Here is a 23,296-nt window from a genome sequence, read left to right as displayed (position 1 = left end):
AAATTCTTTTCAAGTATTTAAAGCTCCATTCACTTTCTGCAAAGACATTGTCAGGTGTTAGGCAAGGCTTGGATGGGCATGAAACTGGCCTGGTTGAATCAACAGTACATATGATGAGCAGCTGGGTTAGAAAACATCTGGTTTTGGCTTTGATAAAAAAAAGTCCAAGGCACAAGACTTGATGTAAATAGAGAACCAAGAGAAGAAATCAATCCAATCACCAAGAATACTTTTTTGTGCTTTGTAGAAACCTGAAAATGCATCTAGGAGTTTACATCTATTAAATCAATCAGTCAATTAGGTCAGTTTTTGAGGAATCAGCAACTATGGCGCTGTGTATTGTTCTGAATTCCAACAATGTCGTGTCTACATGGTAAGAGTGACTGAGGCTCATGAGTATTGTAGTATATAGAACTATCCGTCATAACAAATCAATAGAAAAAACATGATTATCTGGCAAAGTCAGTAAATCACGGTACTTCTCTGCATTGATTTAAATATTAATATATATTGCAATAACACAGCCCAGCTCATTAATTTGCAGCATTGCCAGCAATGGCCTCATACATCCAGAAATATTATAAGGATAGCTACCATGGTATAAATGATGTGGCAAAATCTCAGACACTTGACAAATTTATATAGCCTTATGGTATATATCCTCAGTACACTGCTACACAGTGGGAAAAAATACTTGTGGATCCAGTGCCTCTGTTGCTACCCGTCTGCAACTTGATTTTACATTCTGATCTAGTGTTTGAAAAATTTGATTATTGTGGCTATTAACAGCTCTGAATCTGGTTTGTGCTTTGGGTCAACTATTGTTGACATTCATCACAGTCCTGTATTCTGTCCGCTGCATAGTGTATATCAGCTGATTAGGAGGAATCAAAGACAGCTTATTCTATTGTTGCAGAGGGGATGTCACACTACACAGATTTCAGTAGGAGAAAAGTTAACACAAACAGGAACAGGCATGCACGGCCACACACACTCTGAGAGGCTCGCCCTTGAGGTGTAGTTTATGTGGTAATGGGCTTTAGATTGGGGCTGTGTGTGCAGAGATGATGGGCCGGGTAACAGATGGACAGGAGTCTATTCCCTGGGCTACCAGCCTTCTGCTTACCACACAGCCGTGCCAACTCTACAATCCTCATCCATCTCCTGCACTTTCTACACCCCCTCCACCACTCCTTCAACATCCCATTTCATCTCTATTGTTTCACGCCATCCTGTTGTGTTACTCAACTTACCCCACCCCTCATCACCTCGCCCTCCATCAACTCTGTCTCACCTCTCCTCGACCTCCCCCTCCCTCTTTCCTTCACTTCCTCAATTTCCCCTGGCAGAAATGGGTTGTCTGCCAAACCGAGGCCTAATCCCCTGATTTTTCTTCATGTAGTAACAGCCTGAGCAGCCATCCCTCTATTTCTTCGTCCTTTACTGCTGTGCTGGGCGGATGGCCAATGCTCAGATCCCAGGCTCACAGCCACACGCTGCAACTTTAGTTTATAGCATGTTAGAGCACCACATTAGATAAGTTTCCCTCCAAGGAAGCAGTGTACATTAGATTATTACCATCTGAATGGAAAAAGCACAGTGATTACAGCAAGCTGGGATGCTGAAGCATCACTAGCTAGCACACAAGCTAACCCTCTCTATGGCCAGATCACGCTTGGTCGCACTCAGAGGGACTATAAAAAGAACAGTTCACTGCAGCCTGCTGTGGAGGCTGCGTGTGGCAGGGCTCCATTGTCACATCTACAACTGACAGCCCAGGGAATGGGGCATTACAGCTGAAGTCAGGTGTGTGCATGTAAAAAGAAAGCACCACTCAAGTGGAAAAGGATGGAGATAGGGTGTGTGTGTGCGTGTTTTTGTGTCTCACCTCTGATAATGGCTAGCTTTGCAGTGACGGACACCTCTCCTTCGCTGTTGCGTGCCACACACTCGTAAATGTTCTCATCTCTGGGTGCTCTGAGTGGTTGGATCCTCAAGACAGCACCTGCACCTTCATCAAACTCTATGGTCTGAACAGCCGCAGAACCACAGGAAAAGACATCAGAGCAAACAGAGAGATTAATACTAGAATAGTACAAGCAGTAAAAAAAAAACAGCAAAAATGTTGCACATCCATACCTTAGCATAGTTTGATTTTGCAGTAATAATATGATGATAATTAAATACTTAATTGATTGCCTTTACTTGCCCCCCCTCCACAGAGAGGTCAGAGGTCAGGTACAGGTTGCGTACCTCGAGGGATTCAGTGTCTTGCGCAAAGACACTTCATCAGGGTTGATACTTACCAACATGGGGGTTGAATCTGGGTCCACTGGTTGAAATGCAGTATCTTTAAGTATTAGGTTACATTACCAGGTCGATATATAGTCAGGCCTTTAATGTGAATGAGCTGTAAGTATCCAGCTCTCTGGAATAGCCTGCCTGATAGCAAATAGCTTATGGACAGTGATATGTACATTAATTGATCAAATATAATGTAATCTATTAAATGCTTTACATTTCTTATGTCAGTTTTGAAAAACGATGTGAAATTCTTTTGTAATTATTAATCTTCAGTGACTGCATACTCCTGTCAGTGCCCCTGACTAAAGCACTGGCAAAAAGAATTGGAGTTGGTCTCCAGGCGCTGAACTGCAGCTGCCCTTATTGTGTGTGTATAGGATGAGTCACATGCAGAGGATCAATTCCATTTCAATATATGTGAGTACTGAGAAATGACAATAAAGAAATCTCAATCTTAATCTTACGTTTTATGCTTTAATTATACCTTGCCACCTATGCTTGAAATGCACAACAGTGAGGTGCTGTTGTCAAATGAACATTTTAAAGAAAGAGCCTTGTTTGCTTTTTTGACAAGAGTCAGCTGAGAAAATTGATACCACTCTCATGTCTAGGAGTGGTATCAATCTTCTTACTCTCTCATCTAAGAAAGTGCATTAGTGTATTTCACAAAATGTTGAATTATTGCCTTAAGAAACAAGGTTGTAGCATATCTTGAATACCAAACAGAATTTAAAAATGCATATTAAAATCTAATCTAGACAGTTTAAATATTGCAAGCGCTGTCTATCTAACAACATACATTATAACCCAGACATACTAATTACTATTTTACACATTCATATATTAATACTTTTAATTAATTAATTGGATATACATTTTTGTATTTATCATGCTGCTATCATAGAATTTGACCATTGTGCACTGTGACAACCACCTCGATACGCTGGGAGTTGACCTTCTTGCCCTTCTTGTTCCAGTAGACTACCGGCTTGGGACTGCCAGTGGCCTGGCACACAAATGATGCCACACCCCCTGACACTCCAATCTGGTCTGTGGGAATCTTGGTGAATTTTGGAGGAGCTGAGAGACAGGAAGAGGGAAGGGGGAAAAGAAAAAAAAAAGAAAACACATGCATGAAAACTGACACCCAAAAGACATCAAACTGACTCCACAACCAGTAACAACCCCCTGCTGACCACACCCCATTTCACTGTCAGTGACTGGTCAGGCTGACTTGTGTTTTGCTGGCTGCGTGTTGTGCTTACTTCCTGGGTATCATCTAGAGGACATGCTGAAGGACTTCCTGTGGGTCATAAATAAAAGATGGGGTTGGGCTTCAGAGGAACATCTCTCTCTCTCTCTGTCCGTCTTTCTCTCTCTCTTATATTCTCTCTGCTTCCTTCAGGGCAGACTACCCTCGTACTGCATGCTGCAGAGGCTGTCATGACACATGAGTGTTTCACAGGTAGGAGAAGTGTTGGCTGCAAATTTACAGCTTACAATTGCTTTAAATGTATTAATATCAGAGGTGTCATTTTGTGCCTGCACACTCTAACACCGATAGGTGATTTGCACTTGCAGATTCTGATGATGTTAACAAATTCATGAATATACCAACATTTGTCGTGCTAATTTCCAGTTTTGCCCCGGGGGGAGGGGATTTGAAGCGAACAATCTGGACTATTATGCTTCTGATGTGAGGTATATGAGTGCAGCAGTTGGCCTCTGTAGGAAAACAGCATTTTCCAAGTCCGATATTGAGCCAACAGCACTGAACCTATATTTTTCACAGTGGCTGAGTCAGATCAATCAAATAACTTCATGCACCCACCCCTTGCTATCTGTCTGTAGCCTGTTGCCATGGTGGCCAGCTTAACTCCTCCTCAGCTACAGAATCACTGCTATCCATCAGGGTGAAGTCAGGATGACCCTTACCATAGCAACCTGGATCACTCCTCCCACTCCCCCTATGTCTGGGTGGGTGAGGTCCTGCTGTGTTGATTCACTTCTGCTCTGAAGACAGAACAGGAACAAAAAAAACTGCCTATCAAATAATCACTAACAGATTCTAAAGCCTGTTTGCACATTTTCCCACTTCTGTTCACTTTACTGGATAACAGCCACACACAGACCACTTTGCAGTTTCACTTCAATTTCTTGACAGTAAGTGAAATGATACCACGTCAAAAGAGCGCACTCCTGTGCCTGCCGCACTGTGTTTTGCCTCTAAAAAACCCACTCTGAATGTCAGAAATAAAGTGGTTTCATTTTATGGTTGCCATAATCCTCAACAGGAAGAAGCAAAAAGCTAGAGTTGGCACAGTATAGTCAATCAGAAAAAAATTATGCCCACCATTTTAGAACTCAAGAGCAGGATATTTCCTGCCTGTTAAACTCTTAGAAAGGCACACAGAGTTATGAACAAATTACCCTTTTCCACTGCCAAAAATATAAAAATGTTAACTATTGAAAGTCCAAAAAATGTCATGGCTGAAAACTGTCTTCTCCTGGCTATGGGATTATGGATGAATTTCATATGCTTCTTAGGGCTTGAACATGGGTTTCAGTGGCTTTATGTTCAGTCCAAAATATTTTCTGTGTTCTCTTAAATGCGCTTCAACACCAATCCTCGTGCAAAACCGACCCCACTGGCAATGTTACCACTTAAGCCTCTTCTGAAAGCCAGGGAAAAGCCCTGCACGGCGCTGGCTCTGGATGGATTTGCACTGAACAGAAACTTGTTATGATTGGAAGGCTCTAGAAAGCCGCCTGGAAAATGAAGCACTAAAGGCTTCCTTCTGGTAGGCTGCGTGACACTTTTGATAAGTTTCACTCGACAAAAATTAAAGAGTTACGGGATGTTTTCAATTTATGCTTCGGCGAAAGGTTACGAGCTAGCTAAACTAAACTAGTTAAACGAGGATGTTACAAATTATCTAAAGTTACAGACCAAAATATCAATAAGGAAGTTCAGTGAAAACTACAATCTCCATGGCAACGTCTGTCATGGCTGTCCACGACATAACAAAATTCTACATGAAAGGAAAGTGTCGAGCGACACTTTTTTCTGTCGAAAATACTTCATTTCTGTCAAATGACGGTTAGCAAAAGTTTCGAGTGAGCTACCATAAATTAGCCTTAATGAGGATCTCTGTCTCTTTAATGGCAGGTTTCACTCTGTTGCATGGGCCAAGGCAGGTACCACTGTTCTACCACTGGCCTGTTTTTAATGAAACACCTTTGTAACCTGTAATCATCTCACTGACTGACTGACTACTGCTGTGCTCAGATATAACTGGGACCAGCAGGAACAGTGTAATAGTGAACTCAGCATCGGATGTGACAAAACGTATTTGGAACTCTTCCTTCAGGTCAGACTACAATCAGCATGACTTAAAAAAATAAGAAAAAGGGTTTAATTTGTCATTTTGGAACGGGTATTTTGGTGAAATTTGTATAACCACTGGTGAAATGTTGCATCTGAAATTCTTTAAAGAAACATGACTTATGGCAAAGGTATTAAGTGCAACCAGCTGTGGTGTGACAAGCCTTTAAGTCACTTTTAATAATGCATCCCTTCCTGTTTGTGTGCCGTTGCTGTCAAATTTATTTTCATCTCACAGCCAAATGTGCGTAATAAAAAAATCTGTGATACAAAGATGATGGAGGCAGTTAGAGTATATGAAATATGGTTGCAGGATGAAAAAATACTACTATAAGGCTTAAGTTGGAGCTATAGTATGTAGCACTGTCAATGACTATTTTCCGGCTTATCTCAAACATGTATGTAAAACTTGGAAATTAAATGAATTATGCTTAACCTCATTTGCATGATTTGGCTAGTGTTTGTACTCTTACTAGAGTTAGAAATATTTTTCATAAAATTCAAAATGGTGGAAAAAATCTCAAGGCTGAAATTTCAGACCAAAGTGGTTTGTTATAATGCCACCAAAATCACTTTACATCTATTTACCAAAAAACTGCTCTAATGTGAAGCACTAATCATAGAAATGATGGATCTTCACTGTAAACTTTATTTGCTGTACAAGGGCAAAGTTCTACATATCTAAAATCTGTGATAAAGGCATGATGTAAAGCTCAATCGTTAAGAATTTAGTGTTGAATTAGTCAAATACAGTATAATGGAGAATATTTACATAAACTGTAGACCTATAGTGTTCTTTTGCTCCCAAAAAATGTAGAAATGCTGTTTCTCTGCGTGTGACTTTGCAGTCAACTGTACACAATAGCCAAACAATGTACACTTATAGAAACATACCTGCAATCTAGGATGTTCATACAGTATGTTGTGTGCAAAAAACATTACAATTATCTTGTGATAACAGTGAAGAAGGTTTTTCAAAAAAAATCTAAATGGTGCAAAGTATTAATGGCAGAAATTACAACAAGGGATTCATCTTGAGTCAAGGAGAATTTTAAGCATTACATTCAGAGGGTTATTATCCAAAGAATAAGGTTCCTTGTTATAGCACTACCATTGGATCAATCAGTAAACCATGTATCTTGCAATTCTCCAATTTTATCATGTTTTGCTCTAATTTAAAGAAGAAAAACAGGACAAACCAATTTGAACTTAAATGTTTCATTGTTTTTTTGTCTGTTTTTTTATTGAGAAAGCTAGGAAGACATAGGAGAGGAAGCTTTTTCACAGCTCTATCTGTTCTGCAGAGATACACTGTAGGTGGTCCAAAGGCAGAGATGTTCAGTAACACAACATTTCAACTGAAAGTCAGGTGTTGTGTAATTCTACCTCTTCATTGAGTATAAAAAACATTTCAGATATGACGTCAGTCTCCTCAGAGTATCATGGTCTGAAATTGGTTAAACAAATGAAAAATTAAAAATACATTTTGAATTCCGAACAGTGTTATCTCCATCTCCATCTTTTGCCTGCATCCGCTCTCAAAAAATAAATTTGGTTATATTTTCAGAGCAGTGACAGCTGACCGAGTCTGTGCATGTGCTTGTGTGGGTGGTGGTGTGGCGGTGTGCCTGTGTACAGTATGTGTGTATGTGTGTGGACCACTGAGGCAGGAAATCTGTGGAAATGTTGTAATCAAGGAGATGATGAGGAACATGCTGATGGGACCTCCTGGCTTATCAAAACACATTAACAACGCCACAGTCCAGAGCTGATGTACTGACAGGCCTGGTTTCAATCCTGACACACACACACACACACTCACACGCACAAAAGGATGTGCATGCATAATACATACACCTTCACATATATATTCACACCTTTGTGCATTGCATTTTCACCTGATAATATACCAGCTGTCATTCAACTGAGAAAGAGACACAGACAGAAAGAGACAGAGAGCAAGGTAGGAGATTCTAAAGATTGTTTGAGACTTGGGCAAACGTTGCTTGTGACGAGAGAGTTTTTTGGTAACCTTAGGGTAGTCTTAGCTTGTGTATTTGTATTTTAGAAAAATGTAGAGAAGCACATAACACAACTGTCCTTGGAAAATTTGAAAAACTCTGTATAGCAAAGGTAAAAACACAAAAGCTTGTGAATCAACTTGCATGCTTCTTTATCTGTCTTTATCTGTCTTCATGCCACAAAACTTTAAAAAAACACATTTAAGGAACCCTTTAGACAAGTGTAAGGGATTTATTGTGTCAAAGTATGTCTTAACTTTTATGGACTGCTGAAGGACATCTGTACAATGAATCTTGTTAGAGAGACCTGGTAGTAGAATTGACTGTGTCCAATTTGTTAGGAGGTCATCGAGAGTTTAGCAGTGTTCATTGGTTAGGCTATGTGCTTTATTATTTACAACATTGTTACTTTATCACTTTATTACTTTATTATCCTTTCTCTGTCAAATTCCTACTAGGACATAATGTATAAATGCTGAGACTGTTTGATTGTTCGAGAGAACGGCTGTGTGCCCTTCTCTATGCTGGCATGTACGTGTAAAGAGAGAAAGATTCATCACTCTGTGTTCTTCAGAGAACTTCAATTCTTAAGAAATTCTCCTACACAAGTTAGGCTTTTATACTTTCCAGTTTCTGTATTAAAGTTGCGTCAGTTCTATAAATACTTTTTTTCCTCAAATTTTGCCCAGCTCTTTTCACAATGTCTGAGAGATATGACAGATAGATAGATAGATAGATAGATAGATAGATAGATAGATAGATAGATAGATAGATAGGTAGATCGTCATACCTAGTGCTCCACACACGCTGCTCAAATCAGTTAGCAGGATAATCAAAGGCAGCAGTAGACACAAGGGAGAGGGGCTAAGGCGGAGCCCATGGATCAGCCTCTTAGGTCCACCTGTCCTGGGCAGAGCCATGGTACCAACTGCAGGTTGGTTGGAGATGACGGAGATACGGATGGGGCTTCACTCAACAGGAGTAGGCACTCTGCAGACAAAAAACATGAAGGTCAGTTGACACGAATGAAAGGCACATTTCTTCCACCTCTGATTCATCACTCTGCTTTCAGAGCGGCACCGTGCACTGAGAGAGAAGAGGGAAAACATACAATAATTCATACCGATGTGGAGAAAACATCCTCATTCAAGAAAATTAAAGACAAATTCAAGCTAATGCAGGATTAGGTCTTTTGATTTAGCCAGAGCACTTCTGACTGGGATTAACAGCTCAAGCAGGCCAGCTCTGACTGAACTAATACCAGAACAATAGAGCTCAACAACTAAGACAAGAAACGGACCGAAATAGTTTTCGGCGTACTGCTTCTGTATTAATAAGTCTCCTTTTCTAGTGAGCCGTGAAATGAGCGGCAATGATACATTTTTAAGAGTGTTTTTTTCCTCAGACATCCTAATAATTTCATTTCACTTAAGCTGTGGCCTAATTCCTTTTTAGTGTTCAGTATTTTACTGTTCTGGTGACACATAAAAGTGTTGAAGCAATAATACAGCGAGAGTAATGGAAAACACTTCAACAAAGAGGATTGAGGGGTCAGTAGGAATGCGGCATAATTCAATAGCAGCAAATGTATCAGAAACTGCTGCTTTAATAGATGTCCCCCCTCTTGTTAATCCCCTGCCTTGGGGGGGGGGGGGATCTCTGTCAGTATTTCGCTCTCTTTCCTGATATAAACACGCACAGTCTCACGCATCTGGATGTCTGAACATAATTCAGCTCTGTCTGCTTACAGAGATTTAGACAAGCTGTGCAGAAGCTCCCTGTCTGGGAGTCAATAACTCCTCAGTCCTATCGAGCTCTCCCGTCCCCCTCTCCTCCGCCCTGATGTGTCAGAACGCAGGTGGGGAGGCCAAATGAGAAAGGAGCCTTTGTTAACCTGTCATATATCACACACATACGCGTCTCCCTTCAAATATCGGTACGGGATAACATATATGCTCTAGGGGAGACATAATATGTATTCACAGGTGACAGGGCGCATTGTGATCAGCGCATAAATATGCACAAATACACTTTCACCCTGACATCCCTGATACACAGGCAGAAATGGAGTAAGAGAGATTATGGCCGACCCTTACCCGCCTTTACTAAATGAAAGAGGCATTTCTGGTGAGTTACATATTCAAAGACTCCTCCAACCACTTATTGAGCTAATGACCTGCTCAAACACATTACTGTCTGCCAGTTCCTCCTCCAAAAATAGCTCATCTGAAAACATGGCTGTCTATCTGATACAGGCTCTTTTTGTCGGTGCTCTGCCCTCGTCTTATCTAAGGCTGCATAATAGACGTTGAATAGAAAAGCTTTCAGCGTCCCCTTTTCAATTGAACAATGCGATAAGAAAAATCAGATCAGAGCTCATTCAAGCACCATTGGCAGCATGTTAAGTAAATTCTCCTCTTATGGAAACTCAATTTGCCACCGGTAATCTAACTAAGGATACTGCTCTGTTTGGTGCCACGCGGCCACTGACACATTAGGTACTCCTCGGATGTTGCAGTGTCTACTTCCTCTGTCCTGTGTGGTGGATTTGCTGGGGCCTTTATATCTCTGTGACCTCAGTCTAACCCGATCTATCATTCTTAGTTTATCCATCCCTCCCCGTTGTCTTTCACCTGCTGACAAAGCCCTCTCTGCTCTACCTCCACTACAGTCACTCACCCTCGACCTAATCCTTAATCTTACCCTCGTCTTACTCTTGTATTAGACGCCGTATTCCTGAAATCTCCTCTTCTCCCGTCGCCTTTCATCCCTCCTCCCCATCTATTCTCACCGCTTTCCTCCTCGCCTCCCTTGTTAACCTCTCCTCCCTTGATGCCATCTCCACCGTGGCACCCTATCATTCATCTCTCCCTCTTTCTATACACACTCTAACCCCTGCTTGTATCCAAAATCCTCTTCCTCTCCCCAGCTGCCCTGCACCGGCTGCTCCAGCTGTTGTTGGTCCATTGACACAGTTCAAACAAAAGGGCTTAGAGCATCCTACAGCTGTGAATGTGAGGGAGCGAGCCAAAACAGATACACAGACGCAGCAGTCAACTGGGCCAGCCTTGGCAAGTCTGTGCTTGTGTTAATAGCATCTAACTAGGGATGGGAATAGAGAACCGGTTCCAGTTGAGAACTGATCCAGCAAGCTTATCAATTCCTTTTATCAGAAGGGAAAACAATGACGTCAAACTCAAGCATCCACGCTGCTAGAAACTTGCAACAAGAAGGAGTCAATGGCGGGAAGGGAGGAGCGGTCCAAAGCAGGGCTTCATTTCACAAAGAAAGATGACAACAGTGCCAGTTGTAATATCTGTAAAATGATCATTTCAAGTAAGGGTGGAAACATCAGGAATATACTGAAACATCTTTCTGCGCAACATGGGCTTAAATTCCAGGAATGCCATGTTTTTGACACTCTATACGCGAGTGCCGCTGCTTCCCAACCGAGCAGCACATCTGTTACTGAGGGTAAATATCCTATGTTATAATAACATTAGCGCCACACAGGCAGGCTTAGCAGATTTTTTTCTTTGACTAAGAAAACCTAAATGAAAACATACACCTGAGTCACATGCATGTTCAGACTCAGTTGCGTTGACACTGAAAACCTGTGTAGGCCTACTTTTTTTTCCACAGAGAAAACTGGTCAATAAGGGAATCGATAAAGAATCAGACCAATAAGCAGAAACGATAATGGCATTGATAACAATAAAATCTTACATTTAATGCTCACGTAAAACGCTCTTCCTCTCCGAACGTGTAGATAGAGAACGGCCTTGCGCTCTTGCTTGCATCAAAATGAAAAGGTGTGAGCATTGTGAGCATGAATATTTTCATGACTAAGGCCTACCTACGGACTCTAAAGCCCCCTCACAGTTATAACAACCTCCTCTCCCTGATCATCTGGCTCAGCATCCAGCAGGATCTGCAGCAAAGACAAGAGAGAAGACAGCAGGGGGTGGTCTTATTACCTTTTCAGCGTGACAACACAGATGGTCAGCCAGACAGATAGATTGATGGGGATGCATGTGCTATTTATTGCTGGAAGCAATAAATAGCTCAGGTGGTGAAATGTACACCGGTTATTGTGCTCCATCAGGCTGATGAAATAACATTGTTTAGGTGGCATCCAACCTGCCCCTGCTCCGCTGGGGGAGGATGACATGTTTTGTTTTTCTCACCTCGTCCCCACCCTGCACCCTCCTCCCCCTCCCCTTACCCATGATGCATTTCACCACAAGTGGGTTGCGATGGTCTCAGAAGGCCTGTCTCCATGACAACGAGCTACTAGTGCTCATAGAAAGACCAGATCTGCTTCCTGTGGCACCATGCTAGCTGTGAGATAGTACACCTGATAGGAAGCTTGTGTTCTTTTTTTTTTTTTTTTTTTTTTTTATTTCTCAGAGCTTTAATTCGGATCCTGTGTTGTGTGCAGGCTTTGCACGAGTGTCGTGATGCTTGGAGGGTACAGTCCAGCGGAAAATGTTGAGGTGATCATGACGGGAGGAAAAACCCACTTCACCTCCACCACAGAACTTTTAAAGGTTGAATAATAAAATTACGTCCACTTTTATTTGTCCTCTTTAACAATGATTGTGATCTTATAGTGTAAATTTATACTTTTCAGCACAAGAATAACCTTGTCTTCAATTATTCAATTAATTCATGGCTTTCTGTGCCAGTTTTTTTTTTTTTAAAGTTTGGAGTAGGAACAATGTACTACTCATATACAGGGAGGGGCTGGGACAAATATTACCTCATGTTTCCGATGACCCTGGACCCTGTAGGCAAACGACACTCATAAATACAAGTACACACACAAAAACACACAAACACACAAACACATGCAAACACGCATAAACATGGCAGATGGCAAAGCATCATGGGGGAGATTGGCACTCTCTCTCTCACACTTCCCTTCTCTTTCTCTCTTAAACACACAGCCCACAGACACACACATATGCAGCCACACACACACACGATCATGAACAGGCGCACACACACACACAAACACATTGAGGATCAGAGGCACAGGATGAAGCACGGCTTACTGCAGGCATGAGCTGCACCGCCCTGGTTACATTTTTAGCAGTGGAAATAAAAAAAATCTGAAGCTCCTCTCTAACAAGAAAACACACCTGTCACTCAAATACTGCGAGACTTTGCCCTGAATATAAATGAATCTGGAGATTTGGGCGCCTCAGTCTTGCTTAACCCTGCAGAATGCTGAAATTAGGATGCCCCGTACATACATGTCCAAACAGGGTTATCATGGGAAATATTGACAAAAAGAGACATTCCCAACCAGCAGCAACAATTTTCATCAGTGGCGCTGTGAACGAATTTCAAATCACACAGCCGAAAACAAATAACACTCATGGAAACAGCAATCTCACACCAAACCTGTATTGATGGAAGGGTAGCCCATATATAATTGTGAGGTTTTTCTCATTTTTAATGATCACGCATCGTGCTGAAACAAGCGCTTGTTCAAATAAACAAAAAATGGAAAATAGCCAATTATTCAATTATTTATTCAAATTATCTTTTAATCAATTACAGAATTAGATTATTTGTTTGTTTTGTTTTATCGCTCTAAATTGCATAATTTGATTGTTGGTTGGACAACAATAAAGTAAGTCATTTTAAGTCATCATTCAGGGCTAATTTGCATTGTTCATTATTACATTATTAATCACTAAGCTAATTTATTATTTTACCAACTAAATTATTAATTTCCCCAAAATAATAGCTTCATCAATATTGAAAATAATTGTTAGTTAAAGGTCTAATTATCTAACATACTTGAAATAACAAGGTGTGTTATCTTGTGATCGTAAGGAAATGGCCTGTTGCTAAGTTCACAAAATAATAATATTTTATTTATTATTCTTTGTTTGGAATACCAGAGGGAGAGTATATTTCCTTTTTTCTCTATATTGTTGAAAATACAGAGACATTTGCACATTCTGTCTCTTTTTGATGAGCATGTATGCAGTTATTTTATTATTTTATTATTCTCTGTCAAATCATCCTGACAGTCCATGTGTCTGCAGTGGAAGAATGAAATAAAAAATGGCTCCCACAAAAGATAATCATCTTGTGTTTGCTAAAGGTTTCCTTTTATACTCATTCAATATATGAAGTTCAGAAAACCAGCATGATTTTTTTCTTATTATCATTAAATAATTATGTCCAGATCATTAGATAACTTTCTTGGGATCATGAGAAAATCAAAATTTTAAAAAACTATCTATCTATCCTCTGGCTTTCTAGGGAGCATGAGATTTGCTTGAGGTCAAAAACTAATTAACTGATCACCCGCAGCTAAGTGGGTAGAAGTCATGTGAACAGATGGATTTAAAGACACAAGCAGCAAGTCCTGTTTATGTTAGAGTGTCCAATTTTTCAACTCTACACTTTAATTTCCTTCATGTTAGCCACATTTACAGCTGCATCCTTAGTCTTTAATGCGTCTGTCTACTCCTAGTAGGAAAAGACGTTATTAGCTTTTCATATCTCACAACATCAGCACGTCAATAAAACAACACACAGCATCGCTATTGTTTCAAACTGTTTCAGCTGTTAGATTGCTGTTCCCCATGAAAAAATTCTGGATGTGCTTCAACTTTTGTTCACAACTCCGTTTCATAGCCAAGACAACACACGGATTCGTGATGGGGAACAAAAGGAGGGAGAAGCGTGACTGAAACTTTCTCTTCCCCAAACTGCAACATGCTAAAATAACGCACTAAAGATTCCACCTTTCGATCTCTGCATGACCTCAATCTCTGCATGTCTAGGACGTAGCAAAGCTGCTGCAGTACCAACAATGGAGCGGCAAATGTACACCCACTCATCTTAAAGAGGCTCAGACCAACACAGCTAGAAAGAGGCATCCCGTAATGGAGGCAAAGTCCTCAGATGAGCCCAGCAACAGATGAAGTGGTTTCTGCTAAGCAGGAAATGTATTACCAAATGGCATAAAAGTACATATAGGGCAGATTATCAGTAGGGATCAGAACAGAGGGGACACTGTTAAAGTGTTTGTATGCTAAGTGAAGCTGCTCTGGTCTCGATGCTGCTAGTATGAAGAATCAGTTTCAGCAAATCTAACACTTAAATGAGATAAGCAGTCAATTACAATATCACATATTAGTTCAATACAACCATATCTTAATTAGAAGATAATGTAATATTAGTCAACATTTCATGAAATTACAGTACATTATTCCCTTCCTAACCTTTATTTCAACTACTAATGGTCCATTAATCAATCTCTAATGTAGTGCCACCTGTTTTCTGAGGTGTTACTTTCACCCACCACCTGTGATGCTCACTTTAACAAAAATAAATGCATTTCTATTCCTACTAATAGAAATGTAAAATATGGTTTAAGAACTGTTTTTATGACTGGATAGGATAGGAAAAGCATTATGAAGCTATAAATAGTTTTAAATCTTTAAGAAATTGCTTTGAAGACAGAGCCAAATGACAACCGAATGTTAATCTTTATATTTTTTCACACAGGTGAGAACGTTATAGTATTTATGAGTCAGTGTGCTGACAATATATCTGCATTAACATGTCCCAATTTTGGTTTAATAAGAGAGCAATGTATCACACTGTCTGGTGAACACCTTGTAGCTTAAATTTTGACAATTTTCATGCTCTGAAATAAGTTGATGGATTACTTGCTCCGCCGTGGGCTGAGTCAATTTTTCAACCCCTTAGGCTCATAAACCTCTTTCAAACCCTTTAGGGTCATGCCAAAAATGTGATGTTATTGAGCTAAAACATGGCTGTTGTTTTCTTCCACAAATGAACAGACATTTTGCGGATACCGTTTCCCCTGACAGGTGAGGGCTTTCACCTGACAACAGCTGAAGAACAAGATGCACGCATGACCACACAGAGACGCCTACGCAACGTTCACTCGGCTGAAACGAAAACACAGAGCTTGCAAACACCCAAACATATTCCGTAATTTCTCTCAGAGACCTCTCTGTCTCTTTCTGTTGCCTGCTCTTCAGAGGCAGCCGATCTTCTGTGCAGCGGCTCATTACGCAGGCTGATGGTTGATTCCTTGTCAACTCACTGTCCAATTAGCATATCTAAGGCTGGCGCAGACTCTTATCCTAGTGGGAGAGAGAACTGTATATACATACTGATGTCCACGTAGTTATGCACTTGCATGTACATTCCTAATTGTTAAACAGCTCTGACATATGAGAGAAGAAGCATTGTGTTAATTATCCGATTACTGGGCCAATTCGTAATTCAAATGTAAGCCACAGTGTTGCTTTTTTTTACATAAATCCAAAACACTTTAATAAATGTATTTTGAATAAGTTATCACTGATTAAATTTTGTAACTGTTTGCATTTCTATAAGGATGAGAAAGGTGTGAGGAGCTTATTTCCCATTATTCTTTAAAGCAAAACAACATTTTGTACAGTGATAATATATCTCACATACACACATCTATCTATCTATCTATCTATCTATCTATCTATCTATCTATCTATCTATCTTAAGGTGTGGCTGTCATCCCCAAAAGGCTCACCATCATTTCTCACTAAAATTAATGATTAAAAGTCTATCGAGCAGAGCGTGCACATGCACACACGCGCACGCACACACACACACACACACACACACACACAAAGGACAGACACCACCAGCCAAGACACACACCGTAGCCAATTAGTGAGCTTCTCCCGGAGCAGGACGAAGACTCCCTGACAACAGAGAGCACCTTCATCTTCCTGGACGTCATTGTCATCATCCTGGCCATCATCATATTTCAGTTGCGCTTCATTAATGAGACACACCAGCCATTTTCCCCTCCCTGTTTTAGCTGTTTAGCAAAACCTATACATCAGTCAAAAGACAAAGTCTGGTTGTGCACAGCAGATCTGAGGGCTTGTTGGTAAAAAGCTTGTCTTGAGAGTGATAACAGTAGTCTTGAGAGGCAAAGTGCTTTGCTTTAATAACCTCACATTGACTGATCAATCATATAGAATTATCTAGTGGGAATGTCATTAATGTATGCTCTGTAGATGGTCTTCAAATAGGTTCATCCTTTCATTGGTTTCTAAAATGTATATTTTCCCTTGCACGTACACAAACATTTGAAATACCAATACACACCGGGCTGACAGAATAAAGAATTACAAGCAGTGGTCCCATATTTACCTACTTGTGTGCTACAATCTGGAAGCAACCCTTTATTCATTCTTAGTTTATGTAAAAGATCTCCCATCCCTTTGGGAGATACTTATTAATTTTCTGGAGACACAGTGTTGTGTTTGCCCAGAATCCAACGCTCTCCTGTGTATTTTTGCTGTCATGGTACCACCTGACTGGCTTGGTCACATGATACGTCGTCCACTGAGAGCTCATTATCTCACAACTGCAACGCTGCTCTGCAACAACACTGAAATCATCTACAGAACATTAAAATACATTTCACATTTTTTATTATGGTGTTTAGTTAAGCTCCATGAGTAGCACAAAAAAATATAGCTAAAAGCATTACCGATTCTGATTTCTGAGGCTGCATATGCTGGTGAACAAATTCTATTTACGTGCTACACAGGCGGCCAGCCCTAACAGTTCTGTCACTAACCAGCCATTGCATGACTTCCTGATGGAGATGAGATTTGTGACGGCAAATGAATTTCTCCTTGAGGGACGATAAAGTTGTGAATAGAATTGAAAACCGGAGTAATGGGGTAGAAAAACTGCATTTGTCCTCCCTCTCATTGCTGAAATCAGATGGAGAGCGTGTCTCGGTAAGTGAGAGATGAAATGCTTGTCAACGGTAACAGACTTGCGCACGGATGCTTTCCACCAATGACTAGCCATTACTCTCACCACCATCAAACAAATACTTCATCCAACCTGGCATCCTTCAGCACTGTGGAGACAGAGTAATCATGAAATGCCACAAACAAACGATGGGGCTATATTCAAACAGTCATGTCAACCAGTCCCCACTAGAACCACTACCTGCAACTACACAAACATCACACACTGCAGAATGACCCCACACCCCAGAGGGTGTCCAATCTTCTAGCGTTTAAGTTTTCTATCTGTGAATAGTTGTGATGATGGAATGGAGCTGTAAGTTTCCTGGATGTCGTCCCTTTTCCATCCTGCATGGCAAAGGTCTTAAAGTAATGCAATAAAAATGTTCTTTCACTGACTGTCATTATGGAGGCATGCCAAAACCTTTTTTCTTGTCTTGGATCTGTAGCACTGATTACAACAGGGAACACTTGGTTTGGATAGATGACACAGGCATCTGGTCTATATGTTAGGAAATGCAAAACTGGTAATTGTATTGTAATGTAGAATTACTGAGACATTTTAAAAGTCTACAGCTATACTAACAGCTCTGTGAGGCTGCACTTAGGCATAGCAGTGTTTTGAGCCAAGTGTTAAAGGCAGAATGACTATAAAACATGCTGATGTTTAGCAGGTATGATGCCATAATAATAAACACAAAGTTGACCCTGTAGCTGAAATGAATGTCATATGTTTTGCAGGTTGGTCATAAACCAAAGTTTTGACCTGATGATGGTTTTAAAGGAAAAGTCAGGTGATCACCAACATTATTACCATTATATTACTATCAGGGGTTCAGCAGATCACAAATCTCACAGTTGGGATCATATCATGTTTTTGAGTCACAGATTGGCTCATTTTACGGATCTGCAAAAAAAAAAAAAGGAGACAAATATAACTTTGCTTTTCATTTATTCTGTAAAACACTTAAAGCAAGGAACTTCTGCTCATGGTCTTAAATGAAAACAACCGTCAAGATGTCCAATATTTACTATGAAAGCTAAGCTAACCTAATCATATGCTGTACTTTGCCACAGAATGTATAACACAGTGATCTCAATGGCTCTGGACTGATAAGAGTGAGTAAGAAAAGGTTTTCTATATGAGCGCAGATTGCTGTCTGCATTAGCATTCATATAGCTTCAAATCTCAAAAATATTTTGGCGCCTCGCCCAAATAAATTCATCCAACCCTCTAAGCACGCACTGAGGTGTTTTCCACTCCAAGAGGTGAAAATACTTTTGAGGACTTGTCAACTGCTTGAAGCGGGATGCATACAATATTCCGGTGTTTGAACATTAAGTGGCAGCTAACTGTACACTTCAAAGTAGACGGTACCTACTCTTTCCCCAAGTTCTGATTAGGCAGTTTGTCTTCTGCTTTTTCAGCCATCTTGTCACTCAGGCCTTCCCTCCTAATGACTCCTGTCAGTCAGGGATGTCACTGTCAAATCGAGTCAATGGCTGCACTTCCTCCACCAATGATTGGCTAATGACCCCTGTACATCAACACATTTAGCCATTTTCAGTGCGAATGTCAGCAGAATGAAATACTCGAAAAAACATGTGTCCAGTCATGCAATGTCCAGAAGATTGCATGAAAGGAGACTTGAAACTTCGACTGAGAAAGACGACAGGAAAATCTCATTCAGGACAAGAATGATGAGATAGATGTTGAAGAAGAGAGGAAGGCTGACCAGAGGACAAGGAGGCAGCAGCGACAGGAAAATAATGCCCTCTTTTGCATAAGTGAGGAGAGGAAGAGGGGGGAGGGGTGAAAAGGAAGGTGAAGATGTCTTCAGATGTGGCAGTTGTGATGAAAAGAGAGACGAACGACTGAAGACAAGAGGTGGGGAAGAGAGGAAGAGAAGAGAGGTAGTGGAGGAGTGTGCATTATTCATCCCCGCTGACACATCAGAATCTCTGATTCATCTGGAGAAGGGCATCAGTCAAGTCACAACCTATCTCTTAGCCTTCACTCATATGCACACAGGCACACAGAAACAGAGAGACATGTATGCGCACACAAACACACACACAGACACACACACACACACACACACACACATAATGGCAAATGACCTTCTGGTTTAAAAATGAATAATTATGAGTCTGGCTCACTAAAGAGGTGATCAACAACAGACTGAGGTGGGTCTTTGCACAGCCAGACAATAGTGGAGTTGCGTTGCTTTCTAGTACTTGTTTACGTGAATGTAAATTACCTCCCTGCACAACTATTTAATTATATTTAGTTATCTTAATTTAATATAGTTAAAAAAAAACTTGAAATGAAGCTAAAAGATGGGCAAACATACTAAATAAACATGGGAACTGGTTCAGCTGATAATTCAACATTATTGTTTACTGACTGTCAATGGAATTGCACCACATTATGAGCAAGTTTGTCGAAATGATTTATTCCAAACAGAAAGTATTGCTATGAAAATTAAATTAGGCATTGAAGTTACATGTGTGCAAATGTTTGTCTAATAAAATGCATATTAGATGTTTTGTGTTGTGGTATTGTTATGTGAGGAATTGTTGTCATTAGATGTGATGATCAAGTTTTCATTATGTTTTCATACCAATGTGCATCTTGATATGGGTAAAATATGTAAAATCACACATAAAATGACTAAAATGCTGCTGAATATGATGTACTGTGTTGCACTGATATACCCAACAAAAATCTTCATACATATTAAACAAGAACTAAAATTTCTAGTTTGTAAAATTTCTAAAGAAAATTTGCTCAGAAACATTCAATTTTAAATTCTCTACACACACACACGTATATATATATATGTATATGTATATGTATATGTATATGTATATGTATATATATGCATATGTATATGTATATATATATAATATATTATATATATATAGATAAATAGATAGATAGATAGATAGATATAGATACAATAATATATATATGTATATATATTGTTATTATTATTAAAGTTGTTTTGCCAATTTCCACCATATTGTGCAGCTCTAATTGGTTCATTCTGCATGCAATGTGCATTGTTTCCAGCAGCCTCTGAATAAACAAGAAGAGAAGCGGAGGAGACAAAAGCTCACTGTTTGGAAGGCTTTGAAAAGGTCAATTAATATCAATGCCTCGACAACAACAAAGTTTCTGTCTGCTTGTAATACAGGTGGCTACGCTCCCAGCATCAAAGTTGCGTGCCTTGATGTTCTCCTTCCTTCCAGCTGACTGGTGCAACAAAGTAAACAGAGAGTGTATACACAGAGATTCTGCTAAAAACCCATGCATGGGCAGAACATGTAACACCAGGGAGGAAAGTAGAGAGCGGAGCAGTTCGGGTGATGCTGCCGTGCGAATCTGGGAATAAAACTTCAATGAGGCCTTTGACGTGAAACCAAAGCTGCTCCGGTGGGAGCGCACGTCATCCGGCATATTCAAGTCTGGATGGATCTTACAGTGGTATCTGCTTGGAAGAAGCAGGAAACCATTAAGGCCTATGGTTGAACCCTGTGAAATGCTATTTGAGGGAGAACATGACATCACTGATTTCATAAGCTACTGCTCCTTACAGCGCCTAGGTGAATACCTGTGGGGCTGAGCATCTCTTGGCTTTTGGAGGAGATTATTTGATCTCCTTCCCAGCGACAGAGACAGACTGAGAACATTTGCAAGTTTAATTATTCTGCTTCCACATAATGACTTATCCCTGTCATAATAATGCAAATATCTAGATCCTTGTCTCTTTCATTAAGGTGGAGTGGCTTATGTGTTTTTTTTTTCTGTTTGGCAGGGAGTGGAGCTGAAATATCATAAGCCAGAGAAGAAAAAAAAAATTGGGGATCTACTAAAGAGGTGAATTCATGTGTAAAAATGACTGATTAAAATAATTAGGGATGTGGAAATGGTCTGGAACAATAACCAGCAAACACACAGTGCCCTAGGGAAAATTTCCCATCTGTGTGTGAGTAGGAAGACTTCCCTCAGATTTGCCACGACAGTGCGATTTTCCAGTATACACAGGCCACACAGCGGAAATACAGAAAACCTAAACAGGCATTTGGAGTGTACATGATTAAATCCCAAACAAGCAATAGCCCTCGGAAAATGTGTCAAGATGAATCGATGTATCATTAAATTACACTCTGCCTGTATGCGTGAGTGGCTACATTAACAGCAAATCCTACTGCGTATAATTATAGACATATGAGAGGTCTATGGACCACAAAACACTGCCTATATGTGCAGATGGGCTTGTTTTAAGTAATGCTTGAGAGCAGCAGATGCAGCAGCCACTCTATTGTCTAGAAAACAGTCTTGCTAAATAAGTCCATCCGCCTTGCCACCTGGTGTCATTCCATACCAAAAAATCATTGTAATATCAGTATAATAGCTGGTATGGATTTATAATATGCCTGTGATAGCCTCCTCAAAAGTGTTGAGAGTGACATTATCTTAATGGGATTTTTACTTTGCTTTGCCATCACTGTAATATATCAGCACAGTGGCAAAAGGACTTTGAAAGGAACATTGTGATCTTCCTCTGAATCCTCTTTTAAAATATTCTTAACAAATCTATAGGATTTATTTTTATCATAAGGGTTTGGTTTTTCTTCAACAATGTTATTGCCTGATTTTTTTTTTTCTTTTTTGAGACAAAAATATCAGACTTAACATTGGGCTCGTTATACCTGGAGAGTGCTTTAAGGGCCATGACAAAAAGCCACTTTAAATGAGAGTGACCGAGGAACAAAGGCTCTGCCAGTCTGCCCGGGTCCCTCATGCTGCCCAGCCAACAATAAGGAGGGGGGGGGGGGTGAAGAGGGACGCGCACTCACAGTGCTGTTGCCAACCAGCCTGGTCTGCACAAACCCCCGCGGTCAGCTCTTCACCCAAACGTTTGAACAAAGTCAAGTCAAGTGATGCTGGGATGCAAGAGGGGGGAAAGGCGCAAAGGAGACTCCCAGCTCCACTTCAACCAGAAAACCTAAACGATGAAATTTCATCCCGGCTGGGATGCACTCTTACCTCATTAGTTTCCGAAAGGCTATTCGACAAGTGCAAATAAGCCGTCTGGGTGGGGTGCAAACGGCTGCAAACACTAACTCTACATGGATGTATAGGATGCTGGTTACCTTGGTAGGAAGTGCTCCGTCTTCTTTACTGTCTGGTAGATTCATGTGGGTGGATTTGCAGCTGGAAGCTTCCTCGGAAACAGCAAGGATAAATGTAATCCAGTGGCAGCAGAGCTCCACTCACAGAAAGGTCTGCCTTTGAGGAGGAGGATGCATGCACACATCGCCGGCGTTTCCCCCAAACCGTACCGTCCTGTCGACCTCTCGGGAGCGTAGCGGGTCACGGCTGCTCCTCAGCCTTTTTGTCGGGAGAGCATTGCTGGTCGTACGGCCTCAGATACTGCTGGTTGATGTCATTGATACTCCCTGCCTTCTTCCTTAACGCCCTCCTCCTTCCCTCCCACTCCTATAATCCCCCTCCCCTCTCTCTCTCTCTCTCTCTCTTTCTCTCTTTCTCTCTCACATACACACACACACACACACCGGAGCTCTCCCCCTCCCCCTACACATGACGTGATGCAGGCAAGATCTCCAATAGCAACCGTATCCCCCATCACCCCTATTACCCCCATTACTACTCCCACATCTCCCTCACCTCCTCCAGCTCTGACTGGATCGCTGACTGGTGCAAAAGAAGTGGCTGCTGAGGTAGGTTGCTCTTGTGT

At 40.8% G+C, this 23,296-nt stretch overlaps 1 protein-coding gene across 4 annotated transcripts in view; it reads right to left on the bottom strand.

The window, feature by feature from the left end:
* LOC137194043 (receptor-type tyrosine-protein phosphatase S-like) overlaps positions 1-23,049 on the bottom strand; it is a 67,445-nt gene extending 44,396 nt beyond the window's left edge. Inside the window, exons 1-4 of one of the 4 annotated variants that reach the window (XM_067605564.1) lie at positions 22,692-23,049; positions 8,501-8,700; positions 3,239-3,384; positions 1,889-2,030 (exon numbers count right to left, since the gene is read on the bottom strand). In XM_067605564.1, coding sequence (XP_067461665.1) covers positions 1,889-2,030; positions 3,239-3,384; positions 8,501-8,630 — 418 coding nt within the window. In that variant the 5' untranslated portion in view covers positions 8,631-8,700; positions 22,692-23,049. Of the gene's footprint in view, positions 1-1,888; positions 2,031-3,235; positions 3,385-8,500; positions 8,701-22,691 lie in introns of all 4 variants that reach the window. The other 3 variants (XM_067605565.1, XM_067605566.1, XM_067605567.1) reach the window with 3 other exon arrangements.
* Positions 23,050-23,296: the final 247 nt, after the last annotated feature.

The sequence above is a fragment of the Thunnus thynnus genome, chromosome 12 (assembly GCF_963924715.1).
Source record: "Thunnus thynnus chromosome 12, fThuThy2.1, whole genome shotgun sequence".
Classification (NCBI taxonomy): Eukaryota; Metazoa; Chordata; class Actinopteri; order Scombriformes; family Scombridae; genus Thunnus; species Thunnus thynnus.
Note: the sequence above shows the minus strand (reverse complement) of the source record. Positions and strands in the feature narration are given on the sequence as shown.